The 25479-nt window shown below is 45.2% G+C and overlaps 2 protein-coding genes and 1 long non-coding RNA gene across 3 annotated transcripts in view; 2 read left to right on the top strand and 1 right to left on the bottom strand.

The window, feature by feature from the left end:
• Positions 1 to 25479, top strand: part of LOC132898481 (guanylate-binding protein 1-like) — a 230198-nt gene that overhangs the window by 76599 nt on the left and 128120 nt on the right. The window lies entirely within an intron of this gene.
• Positions 6654 to 16900, top strand: LOC132898487 (uncharacterized). The gene is made up of 4 exons (XR_009656534.1): positions 6654 to 7046; positions 15879 to 16024; positions 16371 to 16468; positions 16589 to 16900. It is a non-coding gene; the product is annotated as an uncharacterized LOC132898487 (long non-coding RNA).
• On the bottom strand, positions 19460 to 22567 carry LOC132898482 (E3 ubiquitin-protein ligase TRIM39-like). Its single transcript, XM_060940141.1, has 4 exons — positions 22463 to 22567; positions 22281 to 22303; positions 21587 to 21768; positions 19460 to 20313 (listed from the first exon to the last, which is right to left on the bottom strand). The coding sequence occupies exons 1-4, from the start codon at positions 22480 to 22482 to the stop codon at positions 19963 to 19965; spliced, it is 576 nt and encodes a 191-aa protein (XP_060796124.1). The 5' UTR covers positions 22483 to 22567; the 3' UTR covers positions 19460 to 19962.

Here is a 25479-nt window from a genome sequence, read left to right as displayed (position 1 = left end):
TACGGTATTGTACAGCTTGACCAACAGGTAGGAATGATTTCCTGTGTCTCTCAGTTGTACATGACATGTACGTTTTTGAAAAGACAGCATGACAGAATACAAAAATCACTCAAAGTTAGCAACTCACAGGCTGTGTCTGAAAGGTGAGTAATACCTGTGTGAAAACCAGTCTTTACATTTTACATGAAGAATTCATGTCATGGTGTACAATAAATGATTACTGCAACTTTACAAAGATGCTTTATATAACATTGTTCAATTATCTTTTCAAAATTCATACATTTTGTCATAAATATTCACCTGGGATACCTGTAAAGGGTAAAATGCGTATGTAGAGGCAAATTCAGAGTCGTCATTATGGGGTATACACGGGGTCGTCATTAAGGGGTAAAGAGTTAAAGCCAACAGAGCACATGTGAGCCCTGACACCACAAATACCATCAGGTTAATTATAGGAGACTTTATCCGGTCATTTAGGGCAGCAAAATAGCTAAGCAGGTTGCACTTTATTACATAAATTATGACACTAAAACAGTGTACTGTATAAAGTCCACTAATTAACTTTTAACTATTGATTGAAAAGCATTCCAGGTGTCTACCTCGTGAAGCTGGTTAAGATAATGCCAATAGTGTGCAAAGTGTCATCAAGGTAAATGTTGGCTACATTGAAGAATCTAAAATATCAAGCATTTGTGTTCATGACACAATTCCATACATGTTCGAGATGCTGTTTCATCATTTTGGTGTCTTCAGTATTGTTCTACAACGTAGGAAATATTCAGAATACAGAAAAAAATGTGTGTGTGTAGGGGTGTACAAACTTTTGACTGGCACTGTAGTTGCAAACAAGTTAAATTGGTCAGAAGAAAATGGCAGAAACAAAGTAAAGTTAAAAAAAATCTCTTCACTGAAAGAACAACACTTTCTTTTACAGTTGGTGTTAAATTCACCAGCAATGCTATATCTAAGGGTAGTACCTCACTGGGCTGCGACAGCCTGCGACTTGTTGGAGACACAACAATTGCGATAAAATATGTGAATTGGTGACAATTTTCACTTGGAATCACACTGAATTGATATTCGCATATTTTATCGCAGTTGTTGTGTCTCCAACTAGTCGCAGGCTGTCGCAGCCCAGTGAGATACACTCGCACTTCCTGTCTCGCAGAAACTCAGTGCGTTTACATGCACATCCAAATCGAGCTACTGTCGGTAATCGAGCTAAGGGTCCCAGCAGGGGTGCCAGAGAAATCCAATCCTACATGCACACAAGGAAATCGAGCTATTGTGTGAGGTACATTGTGCACCCGAGCCACAGGTGGCACTACACGCCCCATCGTGTTGGTACACTTCCGGTTGTCGTCATGAAGAAGAGCTATTCAAGAGTATAAACAAAGTTATCAGCAGTGTTGCCAGGTACTGCTGACGTTTTCCAGCCCAAAACATGTTCAAATCCGCCAAAATGCACTTAAAACCGCCCAATCTGGCAACACTAGCAGTTCCGTGTTCACAAGTTCCCTGCTCAAGCTGTTATGCTTGCTCTAACAGACTGTATGGCTACAAACTGTCCTGCGCAGACCACTGTTTTGTAAGACAACTTATTTTGCACAATTGTATATTTTTCTAAAGTCCATTTTTTGCTTACAAAAAAATTATTTTTTGCTTACAATTTAACTTGTGTCTTAATAAACATACAAAAAGTTCAATTGTTTTGTTTTTATTGACATTCTTCAGATGTTGGACATATATACACACACACACACACACACACAAATACAATGACTTATGTACACAATTCACAGCTATGCAACAGCTGTACAGATGTATTTGGTGATACAGTAAGTGAGCTAAATTTTAACAGTGCAAACAATGCCACAAAAAGAAAAGATTCATGCCGTTGTCATGATTCGTTGTCATGCCAACCGAGGCTGTTGTGTTTCCCGCTTGTGGTCTCGTCACTCGTCACTTCCGGAAGGGGCAGTGCTGAAGTAAGTAGCTCGAATACGTAGCTCGATAGGGTATACATGCACTAAGTAGCTCGGCAGAAATCGCATAATCTAGGTCGTGTAGCTCGATTCCGAGAAATCAAGTTCGGTTCAATTTCAGCCGAATTAAGGTGTATACATGGCATTTTGAACTTCGATTTCAGTCGAGCAACGGCAGAAATTCGATTCTCTCTATGTGCATGTAAACGCACTGACTGACTTGAGAAGGGTTCGTGACGGCTTTGCGACACCAGCGACGCATTTGTGGCTACTTTGAGAGAAATTTTGTCGCACAAATTTTTTGAACATGTTCAAAATTTCAGCGACGAAGGAGCGATACTTTGCAACTCATGCGAGAAAATTGAGAAGCCCCGCGAATGTTTCAAGACACTTTTGAAACTCCCTCGCAAATGACGTTCGCAAGCTGTCGCAGCCCAGTGAGATACTGGCTGAACTGTCAAAGCTAATTCTGATAATAATCTCAAAGTGTGACTTTATTTGTATTGCAATAAACAAGATCCAACCACATGGCCTTTTGTTTGTTTGAACAGGGAAAAATTCGCAATAAGCTCTCATTTGATTACTTTACTTTACTTGACACCAAACTCGCAGCATTTCAGCCAACCTTACAAATTCCCCACTTACAAACAACAGCCCTTTCCGTGTCCTGAAAAGATAAAATAACTTTTGAAGGTTTGATAGAACTAAGAAAAGCTGGATTTCTCCAATGTTGACCTAAGGGTTTGTCACGAAAGCTGTTTTATGTAGTTCATATTGGAATTAATTAAAAAAACAACATGCTTGGGAAAATCTGTCGGTGGTTCTTCGAGGAGTCATTGGATGGGCAGTGGTTCATAGCTTACCAAAAGTGTTACCTGGAACTGTCCAACAGGGAAACGCTCTGTTTCTAAAGTTCTACATTTAAACCATTCAAAGTTTCCTCAGAGAGATAACTTAAAACCTATTTTGTAAGCGTATAGCTAGATCCTGTGTCATTTAAAAATTAGTTTTATAGGTGAGTCATAAAGTTATACATTTTCACTCCTGTGGCTTGCTAGTTACAACAAAAACTATAAGGGCACTCGGTCAATGGCGTACCTCCGCTAAGCCATATATCCTTGACTTGCAAATGACGTCAAAGCAAAATAGGAACCCGGATGTCAGCCATGTTGGTGGATATACAAATGTGGGGTCAAGCAACATTCCATACAAAACATAGTCACGCGTGCGCAACTCTCCGTTTTTCCACTGCTTTAAGCGTTCTTTTAGCAATGCCATATACAAAATGGTCTCTGTAAGCAAAAATGTTCAAAAAAAACAAACAAAAAACTTACAAAACTCAGCTCGGATTTGAAACACCTTTCCTACTCTGCTGGTGTGTTTGTGGTACTTAATGTAACTGTGCATTTTTTTTCTCTTGTAGCTGGGGTGGTAGTCTTATCTTTTTTTTTTTTTTTTTGTACCTGTATCTTTTTTACCTGGAAACCTGTGTGTGGACATGCCTGACCCTGTATTGACCTTTCCAGGTGAAAGGTATGGAAGTTATACACTTCTGGGTGACACAGTGACTACGTTTACATGCACATCCAAATCGAGCTGCTGTCGGTAATCGAGCGGAAGGTCCCAGCAGGGTGCCAGAGAAATCCAATCCTACATGCACAGTGTTTAAATCGAGCTATTGTTATGAGGTGCATTGTGCACCCGAGCCACAGGTGGCGCTACACGCCCCATCGTGTTGGTACACTTCTGGTTGTCGTCATGAAGAAGAGCTATTCAAGAGTATAAACAAAGTGACTACAGGCGGAAATTATCATGCACTGCTATAACCTGGTACAGACATCTGTCCTGACCACAAGGATGATGTTTAATTTGTACACTGTCCCTTTTAAAAATAAAATAAACTCTAAGAAGAGTGTTTGTAGTTTGTATGTGCGAACAGAAGTGTTCCTAATAAACTGGGCGGCTAAGGTGAAGTGTCATGCTGACCGAGGCTGTTTTTTCGACACAATTCACAGTTATGCAACAGCTGTACAGATGTATTTGGTGATACAGTAAGTGAGCTAAATTTTAACAGTGCAAACAATGCCACAAAAAGAAAAGATTCATTTCGTTGTCATGCCGACCGAGGCTGTTGTGTTTCCCTTGTGGTCTTGTCACTTCCGGAAGGGGCAGTGCTGAAGTAAGTAGCTCGAATACGTAGCTCAATAGGGTATACATGCACTAAGTAGCTCGGCAGAAATCGCATAATCTAGGTCGTGTAGCTCGATTCCAAGAAATCAAGTTCGGTTCAATTTCAGCCGAATTAAGGTGTATACATGGCATTTTGAACTTCGATTTCAGTCGAGCAACGGCAGAAATTCGATTCTCTCTATGTGCATGTAAACGTAGTGACTGACACATGCAGAGAAACTAAACAGTCTCAGGTTTGATCCAGGAACACCGGAGCTGGCAATGCTGTCTGAGTAACTTGAAGTGGTCATGGATGACGTAGCTGAAAGCTTTGGAAAAATAACCGACGACGAAAAAGAAACCGGAATCACTCCAATCAGTCCAGTCTGTGGTCAATATTGCGGTTCTGAAACAATTTCCGTTTCTTCTACATTTGGTTACTGTCGTGTCAGTGCAGAGTTAGAATTCAGAATTAATACTGGCTGAATGTTGACTTTTCTTTATATCCATCCGTCTATTATTTGTAGCCGATTATCCTGTTCTACAGGGTCGCAGGGAGTCTATCCCATCTGACTAAGGGCGAGAGGCGGGGTACACCCTGGACAAGTCGCCAGGTTGTCGCAGGACTAACACATTAGACATGAACAACCATTCATACTCACATTCACACCTACGGTCAATTAAGAGCCACTGATTAGCCTAACCTGCATGTCTTTGGACTGTGGGAGAAACCCACGGGGAGAACGTGCAAACTCCACACAGAAATGCCGTCGTCGGCCACTGGGCTCGAACCTGTCGCTGTGAGGCGACAGTGCTAACCACTACACCACCGTGCCACCGTTTTCTTAATATAAATGCATTATTTGAAATGAACTCTTAATGTTCTAAACAGGTATGAATAGGAAGTGCATAGTTCCTTTTTTTTCCCTTTTAAGAGAGCCTGGGGATGAAAAAGTCAAGCTCACAGGACGTTTTTACTGTCGTGCGAGAAAGCAGTTGGATATGAAGCTCGCGAGACAAAGATTTATTCATGTGAACATGAATGGTATGTGTGCAGTGATGTATTTATAGCATTCATTCATTCAGCCTTAGTAACTGCCTGGTCAGGGTCCCGGTGGCTTAAATTAAGTGGTTGGTTTGATTATATTTTGGGAACTTGAACCAACTAAATTTGTTAGAAAATGTTGCGGGCAGACGCAAACAAAAATAACTGGATGAATGGGAGAGTCAGGTGCATGTGTCTTTTACTATATTAAAAAAAAAACCCAGGTTTAAGCTGTAAACATTCCATGGTTAAATTCTTATATACACACGCTGAGAGTTTGGGGTTAAAGATACAAATAGTAGCATTGGACCCTTTTCGGACCAAGTAGTTCGAGGGACCCGTAGAGAGGAACAATCTACAGGGAGCTCACACTAGAACTACATACCTTCATGGGCTTTTTTTTCCCGTTTGCATTCACATCACTAGTAGAATGCTGAAGTGATATGAGCCGGGCGACAGTTGCTATAGTGACATCGCTTCTGTGACATGCACCAAGAAGCCTGGACTTGACTGATCATCAGCCCATTTTTTTCTGTTTTTCCATTTTACTGCTAATGTTAAGAGCTGTTTACATGGCTAATGTTTTATGAAGATTTTTAAAGGAACAGTCCACCGTACTTCCATAATGAAATATGCTCTTATCTGAATTGAGACGAGCTGCTCCGTACCTCTCCGAGCTTTGCGCGACCTCCCAGTCAGTCAGACGCAGTCAGACGCGCTGTCACTCCTGTTAGCAATGTAGCTAGGCTCAGTATGGCCAATGGTATTTTTTGGGGCTGTAGTTAGATGCGACCAAACTCTTCCGCGTTTTTCCTGTTTACATAGGTTTATATGACCAGTGATATGTGTGGGAATGGAGGGGAGGGGGGGGGGGGGGGGAGAGTGAGAGAGAGAGTATCTGTGTCTTGGTGTGTGATTTCGAGTGTGTTCATTATGAGTGGGGAAGCTGGCTATCACTGTCAGCTTTCAAGTACACATTATTACGGACCTTTTCTGGAAAAAAAAAAAACAGTTAAAACTATTAATTTGAGTTGAAATGAGTTGTGACAGATTAATATTATGAAGGCCTGATACTGGAGTAGGAACATCGAACCAACTTCCTGATGATAAAAAAAAAAAAAGCTCCTACTATTGACAGTTTTAAATGCAGATAAAGACAAAGCTTTTATCCAATGATCTCTTGTTTATTCTTTGTACTTGTCTTATTTCATTTGTCTTATGTTTTTATTTTTTGTGAAGCACATTGAACTGCCTTTGTGTATGAAATGTGCTATACAAATAAACTTGCCTTGCCATGTGGAAAGAAGGGGAGAACTGGGAGGATTGAAACGGAGGACAAAAAAAACGGGGTTTGATTTAATCAACCATTCATGTTAGAGAAGTTTGGCTTTATAAAATGATTTATCTGTCTTGCTCTGTGTGTTCTGTTTTCTATGGCCCTCCTGCAGGGGCAGCAGACAGGTGCTGCAGATGGACTGCTGTGTGTCTGGGGACGCTGTGTGTCTTGCTGCTTGTACTGTCCATAAGAGTAACGGTCTGGTTACTGACAGAGAGAGATCAGCTGCTGACCAATCAAAGCAACCTGGCCAAGGAGAGAGATCAGCGGCTGACCAATCACAGCAACCTGCATGAGGAGACAGATCAGCTGCTGACCAATCACAGCAACTTGCTTGAAGAGAGAAATCAGCTGCTGACCAATTACAGAAATCTTCTCAAAGAGAGAGATCAGCTCCTGAGCGATCGCAACAGCCTGCTCCGGGAGAGAGATCGGCTTCAGGTCGATCACAGTAAACTGCTCCTAGAGAGACAAGCTGAGATAGAGGATCTGAAAAACAAGTTTTGTTCGGGTGAGGCCTGTACTTTTACAACACAACATACAAACATTGCAAGGATCATTTCATCAGCAGCTTTCTTGATTCAGCAGGACTGCCTGGTGTGTGTGTGTGTGTGTGTGTGTGTGTGTGTGTGTGTGTGTGTGTGTGTGTGTGTGTGTGTGTTTTTTCCATTTTCATGATTTCTGTGTAAATATGGGATAATCCAGTCTTGGATGTATCCTGGTGGTTGTCAGGTTTTCAGGTGGTTTTCAGGTTTTCAACAACATAAATTAGTTTTTGTACAGTGTGTGGTTTTGTATACAAAGACTTAACGAGAATGAACACATGTGAAATATGTTTTTATTACTGCATTGTTACTTGTAGGCAGGGCCGTATTACCGACCGGGCCAGTGGGGCTGGCGCCCAGGGGCCCATGGGTCCAGGGGGCCCCGGGGGGGCCCCACAACAATGCAGATGCCAATGTCGATGCCGATTGCGATATCAGAGGCCTCTATTCTTTAGGATCTTATGACTACTCACAATGTTATACGGCATAAGTGAAGAGAGAACCGAGAGAGAAGGGTGAACTGAATTGGGCTGGGGGGACAGTGACCGCAGTCAGAGGGCCCTCGGCCACAGGATATAGGAATCAGAGGGCCCCTGGGCCATGTGGTACGGCGACTAGAGGGCCCCTGGGCCACGGGGGACGGCAATCAAAGGGCCCCTGGGCCACGGGATATGGCAACCAGAGGGCCCCTGGGCCATGCGGTACGGCAACCAGAGGGCCCCTGGGCCACGGGGGACGGCAATCAAAGAGGCCCTGGGCCACAGGATATGGCAACCAGAGGGCCCCTGGGCCATGCTGTACGGCAACCAGAGGGCCCCTGGGCCATGGGGGACGGCAGTCAGAGGGCCCCTGGGCCACGGGGTATGGCAATCAGAGGGCCCCTGGGCCATGAGGGATGGTAGTCAGAATGAATACTTGTGTGTTTTCCCACCACATTGACATGTTCGCCGACGCTTCGTGAACACAGCATATCCTGGGCCTAACGCTGGCCCCAGTAGAGAGCTAGTAGAACTTGGATCTATTTTCTGTGGGAAGTGATTTCGCTCCCGCACAATATTGTTTGCACACAAAACGACGTCCCCTCCTTGAACTGCCACCTTATTGTGGTGGAGGGGTTTGTGTGCTTGAATGATCCTAGGAGCTATGTTGTCGGGGGCATTATGCCCCTGTCAGGGTTTCCCAAGGCAGACAGGTCCTAGGTGACAGGCCAGACTAAGAGCAGTTCACCAAAACCCCTATGGAGAAAAATCCGAGGACCGTGACGTCGCCCGGGATGACGCAGCCGGGGCCCCACCCTGGAGCCAGGCCCGGGGTTGGGGCTCGTATGCGAGCGCTTGGTGGCCGGGCCTTTGCCCATGGGGCCCGGCCGGGCTCAGCCCGAAGAGCTGACGTGGGCCCGACCTCCTGTGGGTTCACCACCCACAGAGGTAGCAGTAGGGGACTGGTGCAATGTGGATTGGGTGGCAGTCGAAGGCAGGGGCCTCGACGACCTGATCCCCGGACACAGCGGCTGGCTGTTGGGACATGGAATGTCACTTCGCTGGGGGGGAAAGAGCCTGAGCTTGTGCGGGAGGTTGAGAGGTACCGGCTAGAGATAGTCGGGCTCACCTCCACGCACAGCTTGGGCTCTGGAACCCAGCTCCTCGAGAGGGGCTGGACTCTCCACTTCTCTGGAGTCGCCCGTGGTGAGCGGCGGCGGGCTGGTGTGGGCTTGCTTATAGCTCCCCAGCTCAGCCGCCATGTGTTGGAGTTTACCCCAGTGAACGAGAGGGTCGCCTCGCTGCGCCTTCGGATTGGGGAGAGGGCTCTTGCTGTTGTTTGTGCCTATGGCCCAAATAGCAGTATAGAGTATCCGGCCTTCTTGGAGTCCCTGGGAGAGGTACTGAGGAGTGCTCAGACTGGGGACTCCATTGTGTTACTGGGGGACTTCAATGCTCACGTGGGAGATGACAGTGACACCTGGAGGGGCGTGGTTGGGAGGAACGGCCTCCCCGATCTGAACCCGAGTGGTGTTTTGTTATTGGACTTCTGTGCTAGTCACGGTTTGTCCATAACGAACACCATGTTCGAGCACAGGGGTGTCCATAAGTGCACGTGGCACCAGGACACCTTAGGTCGGAGGTCAATGATAGACTTTGTAGTCGTTTCATCTGATCTCCGGCCCTATGTCTTGGACACTCGGGTGAAGAGAGGGGCTGAGCTGTCAACTGATCACCACCTGGTGGTGAGTTGGATCCGCTGGCGGAGGAGGAAGCTGGACAGACCTGGCAGGCCCAAACGTATGGTGAGGGTCTGCTGGGAACGTCTGGCCGAGCACTCTGTCGGGGAGGTCTTTAACTCCCACCTCCGGGAGAGCTTTTCCCAGCTTCCGAGGGAGGCGGGGGACATTGAGTCTGAGTGGACCATGTTCTCTACCTCCATTGTGGACGCAGCTGTTCAGAGCTGTGGCCGCAAGGTCTCCGGTGCCTGTCGTGGCGGCAATCCCCGAACCCGGTGGTGGACACCAGAAGTAAGGGATGCCGTCAAGCTGAAGAAGGAGTCCTATCGGGCCATGTTAACCTCCAGGACTCCTGAGGCAGCTGACGGGTATCGGCAGGCCAGGCGTGCTGCAGCTCGGGCAGTTGCGGAGGCAAAAACTCGGAACTGGGAGGAGTTCGGGGAGGCCATGGAGAAGGATTATCGGTCGGCCTCGAAGAAATTCTGGCAAACCGTCCGGCGCCTCAGGAGGGGGAAGCAGTACTCTGCCAACACTGTTTACAGTGCGGGTGGGGAGCTGTTGACCTCGACTGGGGACATTGTCGGGCGGTGGAAGGAATACTTTGAGGATCTCCTCAATCCCACCGTCATGTCTTCCACTGAGGAGACTGAGGCTGATGACTCAGAGGTGGACTCGTCCATTACCCAAGCCGAAGTCACTGAGGTGGTTTGCAAGCTCCTCGGTGGCAAGGCACCGGGGGTGGATGAGATCCGCCCTGAGTATCTCAAGTCTCTGGATGTTGTGGGGCTGTCTTGGTTGACAAGCCTCTGCAACATCGCGTGGCGGTCAGGGACAGTGCCTCTGGAGTGGCAGACTGGGGTGGTGGTCCCTCTTTTTAAGAAAGGGGACCGGAGAGTGTGCCCCAATTATAGGGGAATCACACTTCTCAGCCTCCCAGGGAAGGTTTACTCCAGGGTACTGGAGAGGAGAATTCGACCAATAGTCGAACCTCGGATCCAGGAGGAACAATGCGGTTTTCGTCCTGGTCGCAGAACACTGGACCAGCTCTATACCCTTCATAGGGTGCTCGAGGGTTCATGGGAGTTTGCCCAACCAGTCCACATGTGCTTTGTGGATCTGGAGAAGGCATTCGACCGTGTCCCCCGTAGTATTCTGTGGGGGGTGCTTCGGGAGTATGGGGTTCGGGGCTCTTTGCTAAGGGCTGTCCGGTCCCTGTACGAACGGAGCAGGAGTCTGGTTCGCATTGCCGGCAGTAAGTCAGACCTGTTCCCAGTGCATGTTGGACTCCGGCAGGGCTGCCCTTTGTCACCGGTTCTGTTCATAATTTTTATGGACAGAATTTCTAGGCGCAGCCAGGGGCCAGAAGGAATCCTGTTTGGGAACCACAGGATTTCATCTCTGCTTTTTGCGGATGATGTTGTCCTGTTGGCTTCTTCAAACCAGGACCTTCAGCATGCACTGGGGCGGTTTGCAGTCGAGTGTGAAGCGGCTGGGATGAGAATCAGCACCTCCAAGTCCGAGGCCATGGTTCTCGACCGGAAAAGGGTGGCTTGCCCTCTCCAGGTTGGTGGAGAAGTTCTGCCTCAAGTGGAGGAGTTTAAGTATCTCGGGATCTTGTTCACGAGTGAGGGAAGGATGGAGCGTGAGATCGACAGGCGGATCGGTGCAGCCTCCGCAGTGATGCGGTCGCTTTACCGGTCCGTTGTGGTGAAGAAGGAGCTGAGCCAAAAGGCGAAGCTCTCAATTTACCGGTCGATCTACGTTCCGACTCTCACCTATGGTCATGAGCTTTGGGTAATGACCGAAAGGACAAGATCGCGGATACAAGCGGCCGAAATGAGTTTCCTTCGCAGGGTGGCTGGGCGCTCCCTTAGAGATAGGGTGAGAAGCACAGTCACTCGGGAGGAGCTCGGAGTAGAGCCGCTGCTGCTCCACATCGAGAGGAATCAGCTGAGGTGGCTCGGGCATCTTTTTCGGATGCCTCCTGGACGCCTCCCTGGGGAGGTGTTCCAGGCATGTCCCCCCGGGAGGAGGCCCCGGGGAAGACCCAGGACACGCTGGAGGGACTATGTCTCTCGGCTGGCCTGGGAACGCCTCGGTGTTCTTCCCGAGGAGCTGGCCGAGGTGTCTGGGGAAAGGGAAGTTTGGGCTTCCCTGCTTAGACTGCTGCCTCCGCGACCCGGTCCCGGATAAAGCGGAAGAAGACGAGACGAGACGAGACGAGACGAGACAAAACGACGTGATTCACATGATTCACTTGTCATTATAACCTATTAGTTCTCTTCGGGGAGAGTAATAGACCAGTAGATATTCACCTTCAGAACACCGGGTTTTGTCCCACTTCACTTTGCAGATTTCGCTTCCATGTGTCCCACAGTTAAGTGAAAATCGAATCTAATATTCTTAAACCCATTTATCGAAACTTCTATCAACATTCTTACATTAATATCTTTCGTATCAGATTTAGCATCCAACAATTTATTTAAAAGCTCATAGACGTTTACATAATATTATACTGTACTGTATTGGAATATATTGTATTGTAATTTAAGACTTTATGCCATTGTAAGAGCTACTGTATTTTTCAGTGAACAAATTTGGATTTCCAATATGGATTTTCCAGTGGACTCAGTGTTGCTAAAAAAACACAGAAAGTCGCTATTGGCTCTCTGAGAAGTCGCCAGATGACGTCATGACGTTACATATGACGTCACAGCGTCACGCACGTAACGCTGATCTCTAGAAAACATGCATGCATGGCTGCGTTCATAATGCAAAAGGGCAGTGCTAGCAACTTTTTAGAGATCAGAGCTAATCTGCAGCACTATTTCACCGTGAGAAACACTTCTGAGAGCGGCACAGAGTTACATTTATGCTGAAAAACAATGATTTTGTCACTGAAAAGATGAGTTGTTTAAAGTCGCCAGATGACCAAAAAGTCGCCAAAGTCGCTAGATGAGATTTTTAGTCGCCAGGGACCATCAAAAGTCGCTGAATTGGCCACACTGAGTGGACTGAAAGAAGGGGCGGAGACTTTGGCTCTCTCTCTCTATATATATATAGCCCCCTGCATCACTTCTCTTCACTCATAACTTGACCTTGGCTTTCAGCTTGACAAATTGCTTTGCATTCAACCTGTGCAACGTCACTTGTTTAGTTTAATATTCAACAGCCTTTTTAAAGGCTTGTATACATTTATATTATACTAATATTATATTATATTATACGTATATCATACAGCACCTTCAAAGGTTAAAAGCCTACCTTAAAAGGCTAGTGCATTTCGTGTTTATATCATATTAAATATATTATTAGAAACAACACCTTCTGCACTTTAAGGCTTGTTGTATTGTATTTGGCCATCTCTGGCAACTTCATCTAGTGAATTTAGCGACTTTTTGCATATTAGCTTTGATATGTAAACAACAGCTACTTTCTGCCTTTAAGCTTTACATTGCAACTTTTGGCCATCTTTGACAACTAAAAAGCTCATCTAGTATATTAAGCGACTTTTTTTTTTTCATTATAACTTCTGTTCTGCCTCAAGAAGCCCTTTACATGGTTGAGATATTACCTTTGATCTAGCTTCTGCCCTTTAGCTTTACATATCGTGTCGTCATCTAGCGACTTTTCACAGAGCCAGTAGCGACTTTGTTTTTTTTTGTTGTTGTTGTTTTTGTTTTGCAACACTGCTTGGCATTAGTAGTATGGATTGCAAACAAAAAAGTGGCGCTTCAAAGCGAAAAGCCAAAAAAAAACAGGGAGGCAAAACAGGCCGATTTTTTAAAAAATGTGCCTTCGATTTCTGGCTTTTTTGACAAGCCAAAAGATTCCAATGTTGATAATGCCATCAGTAGCCCGAGTTGCAGCAGTGTAGAGACCACCACCAATTTGATCGTGCCGGAGCCCACACGGACCCAATCAGGCGTAGACCCGGCCTCTCAGGCTCAGGTTTCAGGCCCACACTCAGACCAGACATCATCTGAGAAAGTCTTTACAAGTGAGGAGGATTGCACAGAGCTCAGTTTCACACCAGAAGCTGGGGACACCATCTCCAGTCATGAATCTCCTGCTTTATGGTCAAATACCACAACCATTCCAGACTCGTGTACTCTTACAACAGCAGACTCACTGTCAGACCAGGAGGAGTACACTGAGACCAGTATCCCATTAGCAGCTAGGACCTCAAACTCCTGGTGTGAAACCATTAATGATCCTGCTTTGTGGCCAAGTGCCATTACTGAACAGGCCAAGTCGATTCTGGTTAGTAGAGGAGCAGCTCCTTTTCAAAATCGAAGTGAAAAGTACCCTGCCTCAAGTAGGGATAGGACCATGGGGGGCAGCACTAGGAGTTTCACAAATTCCTTAATCAAATGCTCTCTACCTAATGGTCAGTCTGTGACAAGGCAGTGGCTCCTTTACTCTCCTTCCTCTGGTTGTATCTATTGTTTTGCTTGCAAACTGTTCTCAAGTAAGCACAACAATGCGTTTGTCAACGGGTTTTCTGATTGGAAACATTCTGAGCGTATCGGTGAGCATGAGAGGCGTGAGGAGCATAGGGCTTGCATGTTAGCATTACATAGTCGTTCCAAAGACACAGGAAGAATTGATTCTGATCTTATCAAACAAATTGATGCAGAAAGGCAATACTGGCGGGAAGTTTTGAGAAGAGTTGTTGTTGTAATTCAGTTTTTGGGAGAGAGGGGCCTTGCGTTCAGGGGAAATGATGAGCAGTTGGGATCACCTCACAATGGTAATTTCTTGGGCATTATCGAACTGTTGGCCAAATTTGACCCTTTTCTAGCTGACCATCTCCAAAGGTTTGGAGGCAAGGGCAAAGGCTCTGTGTCCTATCTCTCATCCACAATCTGTGAGGAATTTATCCACTTAATGGGAGAAAGAACAAAGGAAGCGATTATCAGTGAGATAAAAGAGGCCAAATACTTTTCTGTCATTGTTGACTCCACTCCAGACCTTGCTCATGTGGACCAACTCACTTTTATTTTCAGATTTGTTGAAACTGGTGGAGAAGTTGTTGAGCAGTTTCTGGCTTTCGAGCCTATTGAGAATCATAGTGGGAGCAGTTTGGCTGAGTGTGTTGTCGCAATGGTGGAGAACCTGGGCCTAGACATAAGTAACTGTCGAGGCCAGTCTTACGACAATGCAAGTAATATGTCAGGAAAGTACAATGGAGTTCAAGCTCATCTGAAACGCATAAACCCATTGATTTGTTATGTCCCCTGTGCTGCACATTCATTGAATTTAGTTGGTGTCAATGCTGTTGACAGTAGCCCAGAAGCTGGGCGTTTCTTTGACTTTCTGCAGTCATTGTACACATTTTGTGCCTCGTCAACACACAGGTGGGGAAAGGTGTTCAGAAATACAGATGTGAAACTCACTGAAGTCCTTGTCAGGCACTCGCTGGAGTGCAAGAGCTGAATCAACAAAGGCTCTTTGGAAATATTATGCACAATTGAGAGAGTCATTGAACAATATTTCCAAAGATTCACAGGAGAAATGTGAAACTAGAAGCGAGGCCTCTGCACTCTGTGGCAAGCTGGACACCCTAGAGATAGCTTTCATGGCATACTTTTGGGATACAATACTGCAGCGGTTCCAAGCCACAAGCCTGCAGTTGCAGAAACATGACATCAACATACACACGGCTACACAGCTTCTCATTTCACTTCGTGACTTTGTGGCAGCACAGAGAGACAATTTTGCCTATTTTGAACGATCAGCCTTAAGTGTTACTGATTCAGTCTCCCAAGACTACAGGCATGACCTCAAGCGCACAAAGAAGCACAAACATATGGCTGATGAAAGTGCAGAGCCAGGTGTTGAATTTGGTGGAAAAGAGAAGTTTCGGATTGAAACATTCAATGTTCTAATTGACAAGCTTGTGTCCTGTCTTGACCATCGGTTAACTGCATACACACACTTGACCAATCTTTTTCATGTTCTTTTCATGCCTGATAATATGTCCATCAGTGAGCTCACTTCTAGGGCCGAAGCACTTGCTGCAGCATATCCCACTGATCTGACCATGAGCTTGGCAGATGAACTTGTTCAGTACAAATCATTCATTCCAGAAGAACAAAGATGCCCAAATACAATGCTAAAGACCATGGTAAATTTGGATTTGCAGTCCACTTTCCCAAGTCTTTACATAGCACTCCGACTGTTTTTGACCCTGCCAATTACAAACTGTGAAGGGGAACGGTCATTCTCCAGAATGGCTCGAATAAAAAATGAGCTCAGGATGAAAATGAGCCAAAATCGTCTGAACTCCCTCTCCCTTCTTGCAATTGAATCACAGTTTGTGACATTTTTGATGAGTTAGTAGATGATTTTGCACGAAGGAAGAGCAGAAAGAGACTTTTGTAGGGGGGGGGGGGGCTTTTGCAAACTCCTGGCCCCGGGGCCCAGACCCACCTTAATCCGGGCCTGCTTGTAGGTAACAAACCATTACCAAAATGATGACTGACAATAACTCTTTTCAGCAAAAAATGCACTTTAATTGAAGCTGGTGTTGAGGATCAATTTTTATCAATTTGTGTGTGTGTGTGTGTGTGTACAGGCAGTCACATGTGTCCCGCTGGATGGGTCGATTTCAGGTGCACCTGTTACCACAACGATCGTAATTTAATAAGTTGGTCTGACAGCAGGCGATACTGCCAGTCCCTTGGGGGAGACCTGGTGCTCATCAAGACCCTAGAGAAGCAGGTAAACCAGGATGTGAACCTGCAACCTTCTGATTTACTACATTACACATAGCTGATGTTTTTTTATCAAATGTGACTTGCAGTTATTACAGGTTATTGGTTACAACCTGGAGCAATGTGAGGTTAGGTGCCTTGCTCAAGGGTAAGGGCAGCCATGGTAAGTGTGGGATTTGAACCGGCAACCTTCTGCGCAGGAAGACCTTGGTTACATTAGCATAGGCTAAGCTAGGTGGCAAAGTAAGCTAACCTAAAAGTAACCTAAAATGCTGCATTTTGGAATGCTGAAGGTGAATGCAGGTTGGCTATTCTCTGTGTGTGTGTGTGTGTGTGTGTGTGTGTGTCTCTAGCGATTTATAAATGAGAAGTAGTTCGCTGGCTGGGTGGGAGTGAGGAAGGGGGAGAGTGGGAGCTGGAGATGGATTGATGACACACCAGTCTCGACATGGTAGGAGCCTTGTTCTCACACACACACACACACACACACACAAATTTAGTCTGATTTTGATTTTTGAACCTCCATAGCGCTCTCTCTCTCGTTTCTCTGTCTGTGTGTTTTTAATGGCAGGTACTGGAATCCTGGTCGGCGTGGTCGCTCCTCATCTGATTGTGTGGCAATCCATCATAAGGACAACACAGACAACACCTGGCATGATTATAGCTGTGGAGAAACACATTGGTCCCTTTGTGAGAAGCCAGCCACATACTAGCGATACATGCATACATGCATACATACATGCATACAGTACATACATACATACATACATACATGCATGCATGCATACAGTACATACATACACGCATACAGTACATACATGCATGCATGCATACAGTACATACATGCATACATAGCATACAGTACATGCATACAGTACATACATACAGTACATACAGTACACATACATATATACTCATGCCTACATACATACATACATACATACATACATACATACATACATACATGCCTACATACACACATACATACATACATACATACATACATACATACATACATACATACTGTCGTATTATGGCCAAGCCCTTAATTGCATGTTCTTTGATTTGAGGTAAAAGAAAGCAAATAAATCCAGTTTAAAGTTAATTAGTTTAATTTCCAAAAAGTCCAAATTACAATGCATGGTCGAGTACCACAAAAAGCATCCAGAATTCTGTAGTCCTAATCAATAAAGTTTCCTTAACCAATAAAAAAGTTTTATCAGTTCAGGAAAGCCAGAAGAACTGAACTCAATTTCCCTCTGTGTTTCTTATAACTGAACTATGGCTGTATATCTACTGTATGAGTAAGTGGGTGTATCTAGGTGAGTGCTCCTATATGTTTATTCATGGCTTGTTTGTGTCTCTGGGCTTTGATGTTGTGTAAGTGTCGACATCTTCTGCCGCATCTTGTCCATCTTTCGTCACTTTTGACACCTGGTGTCGTTTGGGGCCATCTGTTAAGTTTCCTGTGAACAGGACAAACAACCCCACCCAACTGCTGATAAGGATGATAAACTCCTAGTCAGTTATTTCTCCTCCTGATGGCTCCAACGACTCCTGTGTGTGTGTGTGTGTGTGTGTGTGTGTGTGTGTGTGTGTGTGTGTGTGTGTGTGTGTGGAAAGGGAAATTCAATATTTAAAGTTGCCATGCAATAAACAGTTCAATATGCGAAAGGACAACATAATTCTTATATTGTATATAAAAGTGCTGGTGTTTACTCTCCAAACAGTACTGCCGGCGTCTATCGCATTACACACTGCCATGCTTCATGTGCACAGGAATTCAAATGGGAATGCAATCGGTCGGTCCCCTCGTCAAGGCGGGCACTGCAGTAACGCATCATGTCCAGTCAGAAAACAATGGTGACCAATGTATTAAAGGGCATCACTGGTATCCCTACTGGATGCTGTTGATGTGGGTGAATTAGATAAAAAATTTAAAAAAAACTCATTAAAACAGTCCTATAATGTGGGTTCTTCCACACAGCCAGAGGCATCATCCCACCATAATGTATATGGAACAGCTGTTGCTACTTTCTTGTAAATTTTACAAATTCAGCGTACAAACAGGCTTTTTGTAGTTAACAACTTTAACTTACAAAAGGTCAAGTGCACCATTGTTGGTTTGTCATTCCCAGACTCCTCTGCAGTTGAAAGGGTGGAACCATATCGGCTACCGTATATAATATCTTTGTATACAGTCTCGTTCCACCATTGGGGAACCCAGTGTGTTGTATGCTACTGTTTATATCCTTGATTGTAAGTTGCTTTGGGTTTAAAAAGTGTCTGCCTAATGTAATGTAATACAGTCTATGGGTGGACCTTTTAACACAGGCAGGTGTGGGCATGGATGACATGCCCGGCTCTGCCGGTGGTTGGAGTTGTTGTGTTCTCCTCCCTCCTCTAGGTGGAGCTGGACTGAAGAGGGCCAGGAACATCTGAGGGCTGCTGATTGGGTGGACTATAAAAGGCCTCCCATCAGCAGGCTCTCTCTCTCTCTCTCTCTCTCCATCCACAGGCTCAAGGCTGCATGCTCGTGTGCGACCGTTGGGTCATTGCCGGCAGCAGCAGTAGTAGCCTCTGATGGCACCACACTTGCACCTTTTTACAACACTCACTTACTGATACATGCTTTGGTTAATTCACATCACTGACATGACATACACTTTGTAAATAAACCCATTTTCGCTTTAAATGTACAAATCGGTGTGGTCTCGCTTCATGTCACTTCCACTTACGAGCCAGTGGTCTTGGCTGTCAATCATTCAATTAGTTTACTCAACTAGATCCCCCAGTTGCAAATAATCAGCTTCACACACAGCATCACATTTTGCAAGCAGGTTAAATCTACACAAGAACATTACAAAACATAGCCTACAAAGTAAACAAAACAAAACTAGGGACAGCACAACAATCAGCTTTAAAACAGCATCTATCAAAAAAAAACATCTATGAAAGCAGGCAGATAAAAGTATGTTTTAAAAACAACGAAGATCACCATCTTCACAGTGGGCTATTGGTAAGACAGCAACTTTTCAGCTTGGTAAAAACAAAAGCCTGGTAAAAGTGTATACCCGTACTTGGCATTACAATGGATGGAATGGTTGAATATGAATCGGAAAGTAACATGTTGAGTGGATGGTAGATTTTAGAATGGAATTTTTAGATTTTAGAGCTTGGAACTCAAAGAAGTCGTCCAGTTGTCCAAGCTAAGTCCAAGCTAAACTCATTTGATGCAATAGAGCATGTCCAGAAATAAGGAAACAGAGGAAGGAATTAATGACAACTGATTGTGTTCCAGAGAGCTGTGGCTCTGAAGTACAATACAATTTTCAAAGAAAGAGGCTGCACCTTGCATATAGTGTCCTTTTATTGCAATAAAAGGACACTATATGCAAGGTGCGGCCTCTTTCTTTGAAAATTGTGTTGAACATTTGGGCCAGCACCCTCACATTGTGAATTACTTAAGAGTGAAGCCTGCTCCAAGTAGAAAAATTACTCTGAAGTACAATACACAATGTGGATCTCTGATGACTGATACAGTGATGCATGTGGAACCCAGGTCATCCTGCGCTAGTTGGCCACTCTGAACCTGCTCGAACCTGCGACCCCACAGAAAACTCAGACTATGGTCAGGCCTCTAGCTCAGTCGCTAGCACATCTGTATGAAGCTTTGGGATGGAGATTTACTGAGTTGGCAGCTGTTACACATGCAAGCTGTTTCAATACATATATTAACTTCATAGTACTAAGTACGCTGACAACAGTAAGTAAGGGATAATATAACGTATTGTTTAATGTACAGGAAAGTATTTCTCCCACAACACCCCCCACTTTTGGACAGATTGATACTGACTTGCCGCCATTCGGATTTGGGGACTATTTTTCGGTGCGGAGAAACAGACACCTTCAGAACCTCCAGCTTCTGTTTTCCCTCTACATCAGCTACTGTACCTGAGTTACGGCAACCTCGGCCGGTAGAATCCTCAGAGCGGGGTGCATAAAGTACGGGAAAACCCGCTCGGTGAAGGTGTGTGTGAAAGTGTGCAGGTGTGTGTCGTCGCCGTGATGCGGGTCGGAGAAGGAGAGCGTCCCTCGTGCCCAGTCCAGCTGCACTCTGATGGTGCGCGGGTCGCGTCCCACCGCCAGAGCCACGCTGGGCCGCGACGGGGACAGCGCTCTGTACTCCCCGTCGCTACGGCACAGCGTCAGGCCCTCCGTCTGGATGGAGAACCAGCCCTTCCTCTTGGCCGACGACGGCATCACCCCCAGGAACCAGGTGTCGACCTCCCCGACCTCCACATCACCGAGCAGCGTGGGCCAACGAGGTGAAGCAGAGAGAGTGTGAGGAAACAAAAATGAGGGGTGGATAGAACGGTCGACAAGACCGTCGAATACGTAAACCAGAAACTATTCCTACGCCTATCATGCTCTGGTCCTCCTCTTATGCACTCACAAAAAGGTATACTCGGCATACGCAATAAAAAAACGGCGTAGCTTGGATGTCTTTGTGTTGTCATGGCAGAAAGATTGAAGTTTCCCTGGACCTTAACAACAAAACGTCAGTCGTTATGTCATGTACGCTAAATAAAAAGTAAAGAAACATGCAGACATCCACGCTGCGTTGTTTTTTTTTTTCTTTTATTGCTTATCCTGGTCCTGCCCTGGTTGTCTGCAGACAGAATAGTTACCCATGACTAATCAGACAGCAGCACACACGGGAGGCTACATTTGGATACAAATGCGCTCTTTGTCTAGCCCAGGATCGCTCCTCACCATACATACATTTAACTTGCCATGACCATTTGATGTACCTAATTTTCATTTTACTCCTTCAAGTTCTCCTTTAATTGACTGGTCTGATGTGAAAATGAATATCCCTTCAGAACAATAAGGTGCTTTGGATAAAAAGCGTCAGCTAAGTGTAATGTAATGTAACTGACCTAATGTGTCAGATGCCTTCTTTTAGCTAAGTTATATTTGTTTCTTTTATTTTCTTTTATTTTTTTTAATCTTGTTTATTCTTTGTACTTGTCTTATTTCATTTGTACTTTACTTTCTTTTTATTTCTTTATTATTTCCTTTTACCTGAAACTTTGTCTTGTGTTTTTATTCTTGTGAAGCACATTGAACTGCCTTTGTGTATGAAATGTGCTATACAAATAAACTTGCCTTGCCTAATGTGATGTACTGACCTCTACATCCCAGGAGTGTAATGTCATGTAACTGACCTAATGTGATGTAACTGACCTCTACACCCCAGTAGTGTAATGTGATGTAACTGACCTCTACATCCCAGTAGTGTAATGTGATGTACTGACCTCTACATCCCAGGAGTGTAATGTGATGTAACTGACCTCTACATCCCAGTAGTGTAATGTAATGTAATTGACCTAATGTGATGTACTGACCTCTACATCCCAGTAGTGTAATGTGATGTAACTGACCTCTACATCCCAGGAGTGTAATGTGATGTAACTAACCTCTACATCCCAGTAGTGTAATGTGATGTAACTGACCTCTACATCCCAGTAGTGTAATGTAACTGACCTAATGTGATGTAACTGACCTCTACATCCCAGTAGTGCTTCCCTGACAAGAAGCCCTTGGAGGCCAGAGCACAGGCGTACTGGTCGAACCTCTCGGGGACGTCGGGGAGCTGCATGGCCTCGGTGGCCAGCCTCATGCAGGTGAGGTCCTCAGACAGGACCAGCTGCGGATGTGCCGTGTTGGGGTCCAGGACCACTGGAGCTGCAGAACAAGAACACACAGCGGCAACACACACACCCATGAGAAGAACAAGGAGACACACTCACGACGACTTACAGGAGCAGCTGGGAGGTGAACTGTGTGGGGATCAAGAACCACTGCAGATGGAGAAAGGCCAACAACATACAACACACACATGAGAAAAACAGGGAGCAATGCCATGAGGCTGGAGAAACACACAAGCACTCTGTCCAAACCAGTGACTGTATATAAGACGGACGCCAAACGTTCCATACCATTTTGAAGCAACTCGTAGAGGTGGGGCTGGACCCAGAAACCGGAAAAAAGCGTGTGCGTGTACTGTAGGTGTAACTCACTGTAGTGAACAATCTCCTGCATCTTCTTCCAGACTCTGAACTTGAGGTTGCCCAGGTGCTTTGCCACATTGATCAACTCTCCTGTATCCCGGTCAGGATACACCAGGGTGCATTCAGATCTGGCAGTAGTAATAATAATAATAGGGTCAAGAGAGAGAGAAGAGGCACATCACTCACCTTTCCACTGTGCTCTTGTAGTGCTGTTGGAATGGAAAGATAAGATACATGTTTGACATTATCATAATTTCCAAAAAACAACTGTGTGTGTGTGCGTGTGTGTGTGCATGCGTGTGTGCACACGTGAGTATGTGAGAGAGTGTGTGTTTGCGTGTGTGTGGTAGAGAGCATACTCCTCCTACCTGAAGGAATGGGATGTCATCCGCGTCTAAGCTCTCCTCTATGGCTCTGACTGCGTCTGAGAGGGTGGTCATCTCTCGGGTCATCGTCTCGATCCCGTTAGCGATCATGCGTCTCTTCTGCCCCTCTTCCTCCCGCAGCTCGGCTATAAGCTCCGCCTCTTCCTCTCGCAAGAACAGGTGCAGCTTCGCAAACTCCCGCTTGATCGTGTTCTCTGTGTGCTGTGCCTGGACCTGCGATGCAACGCGATGCTATGGAATGAATACCTTTGCCCAAATGACCAACCCCTCCGCTATGATTAACAAGGTGCGCGCTTCTCTCCAAATTAGGATCAGAGTATGGTATGAATTCCCTGCCTAAATGTCTGTGCTCATAGAAATATTTTGTGCTCATGAAAAGAATTTGTGTACACGTGGAAATATTTTGTGTTTGTAAAAAAAAAAATCTGTCCTTCCGTGAAATACTATTTCGTGTCTGTAACAAAGTTTTGTGCTTGTAACAGAGACAAAATAGTTTTTCACAGAAGGACAGATTTTTTTTTTAATCATTAAAATCAGAATGAGTTAAAAAAAAAATCACAAGGGAATATATCAAATCACAATGAGAGTCACAAGTCATGTGCTTTTTACCTGATTACATTTTATTACATAATTATTATTACATTGCACTTACATTGACGCTTTTATTTGATTTGGACCTTTATTCATCCAACTTACATAGTTATTACAGGGTATTGGTTACAACCTGGAGCAATATGGGGTAAGGTGCCTTGCTCAAGGCCATTGCAGCCATGGTACTGGCAACTTAGGGTGGGATTTGAACCCGCGACCCTCTAAATCCCAGCTATCTAACCACTATGCCACACATGCTCCAGCAATCTATCCATCTGTTGGGGATGCCTCAGGATGGAGCCAGTTTGCTGGTTTACCAGGCTGGAGGTCGAACCAAAAAGCTACAGTTCAGCTTCCTGAAAATGGATGTTTTTCTCAACCAGGTAACAATACATCCCACCATTAGCCACGTGCAGGACAATCGAGTAACAGTACATCCCACCATTGGCCAGGTGCAGGACAATCGAGTAACAGTACATCCCACCATTGGCCAGGTGCAGGACAATCGAGTAACAGTACATCCCACCATTGGCCAGGTGCAGGACAATCGAGTAACAGTACATCCCACCATTGGCCAGGTGCAGGACAATCGAGTAACAGTACATCCCACCATTGGCCAGGTGCAGGACAATCGAGGACGAACATGAAAAACTTTTGCCTGATGAAACGTTGCCATTAAATACACTGGGAAGTCGAGCAGTGTTGCAGACTTTTTTTTTCCAGTTTTTTATGTATGTTTTTCTAACACACTATACACTCTGGATATTTTCCTTTTGTGGCCTTTGCTATTCACAGCCTTGGTAGGAAGTGGAGAAACCAACGCACATCAGGGTTTCTTAGTGAGGTGCTGGTTGCGGAATGTAGATGAAAAGAGGAACTTTACAGAGACTTGAAAAAGGCCACAGGCCGAAACATTGTATAATTAAAACGGTTTTTTTTGGCATGGGCAGAAGAGTGTGCGGCTGTTCCTCTTTTCATCAATCACAGCATTGGTACCTGAGTGTTTTGTTTTCATGTGCCCTTTGCAAAGGCCTTCACAAGATTACTCTCTTATTAGATTTGGATAATGTGTACAGTGAGCGCTGTTGGCAGGGAACAGCTGCATTTCACAATACTTCTCCTGCATGTTCTTTATGTTATTACTGTTTATAGATTGTAATTGTGAGTGTCCAAAACTAATCGTAGCAAAATAATAGTAATTCTAAAGACAAAAATCAGGTTCAGTCATTTTAATGCATGCCAGATTCTTTTCTTAAAAAAAACTAATCAGACTAGTTGTATTACCCCGATATACTCTGTGGTGTGGCGGCAGGTCGTCTTGGCAACACTGAAGTCCTGTATTCGTGCCTGAAGAGCCCTCAGTTTCACCCTCAGCATCTCCTGAGATACAGTACATACAGTTGGAGGTGGACAACAACCCATTATACATACTGTATACTGGGGTGTGTGTGTGTGTGTGCACGTGCGCGCGTGTGCATGCGTGTATGTGTGTGCATGTACATCAGTATAGTATTGTAATTGATTATTAGTTGATTAGTATTATAATATGATTTAGAGAATGTTAAGGTAATTATAATCAAGCAGCGTTATAGACAGACACAAAGTTCACTAATATGGATATACTAGCCCCTTCCACGGTCATGAATAAGGTATTACATGGACTACCAGACATGGGAAAGAGCACAGCTTTCTAATCTGTTGGCAGTGAACAGTTGTGCTGCATATTATAGATGCATTTTGTGATTGTAAGTTGTTGGTGTATAGTTGTATAGTAAATATATTGTGAAGACAAGCTATATGTTATTTATTTCTCTACTGTTTTTTAATATGTCCTGTCTTTGTGATTAGTCCAGGTAATGGGCATTATTTGTATTGTATGTTGGCTATACTTAACACCCGTGTATTCTATTCTATTCTATTCTACTCTACTCTACTATTACTCACACAAAAATACTAATTTCTTATATAAGTGTTTGGGGAAAAAGTCTATTACTTTACGCTCCTGTGCCGCTTCATCGATGGGGATGAACGTGTGTCCGTGATGAGTCTTTGAGTCCAGACATGCTAAACAGGCGGGCTGCTTGTCGTCCAGACAGAAGACCTGGAGCTTGTTGTTGCGGTGTTGACCGCAGCGTTCCTCTTCAGGACACCGTTCCTGAACGTCAGCGCAGGCTGCTGCCACTACCGCTGAGGCCGCCGCTGCCGCTGCTTCTTCCTGGATTTTGTGCTGTTGGAAAGCATCGCACAGGTCTCTCAAGGCCAGGTTAGCAGGTGGGTTAGGTCCCGATGACACCGCTCGGCAAATCGGGCATTCGTTCCGTTGTTTCGATCGCCAACAGCGCTGCAGGCATTCCCGACACATGGTGTGAGAGCACGGGAGGATGACGGGGTCGTTGAAGATGTCAAAG

This window comes from Neoarius graeffei, chromosome 14, assembly GCF_027579695.1.
Source record: "Neoarius graeffei isolate fNeoGra1 chromosome 14, fNeoGra1.pri, whole genome shotgun sequence".
NCBI classification, from domain to species: Eukaryota; Metazoa; Chordata; class Actinopteri; order Siluriformes; family Ariidae; genus Neoarius; species Neoarius graeffei.
The sequence above is the reverse complement of the archived record's forward strand: the minus strand, read 5'-3'. Positions and strand labels throughout refer to the sequence as shown.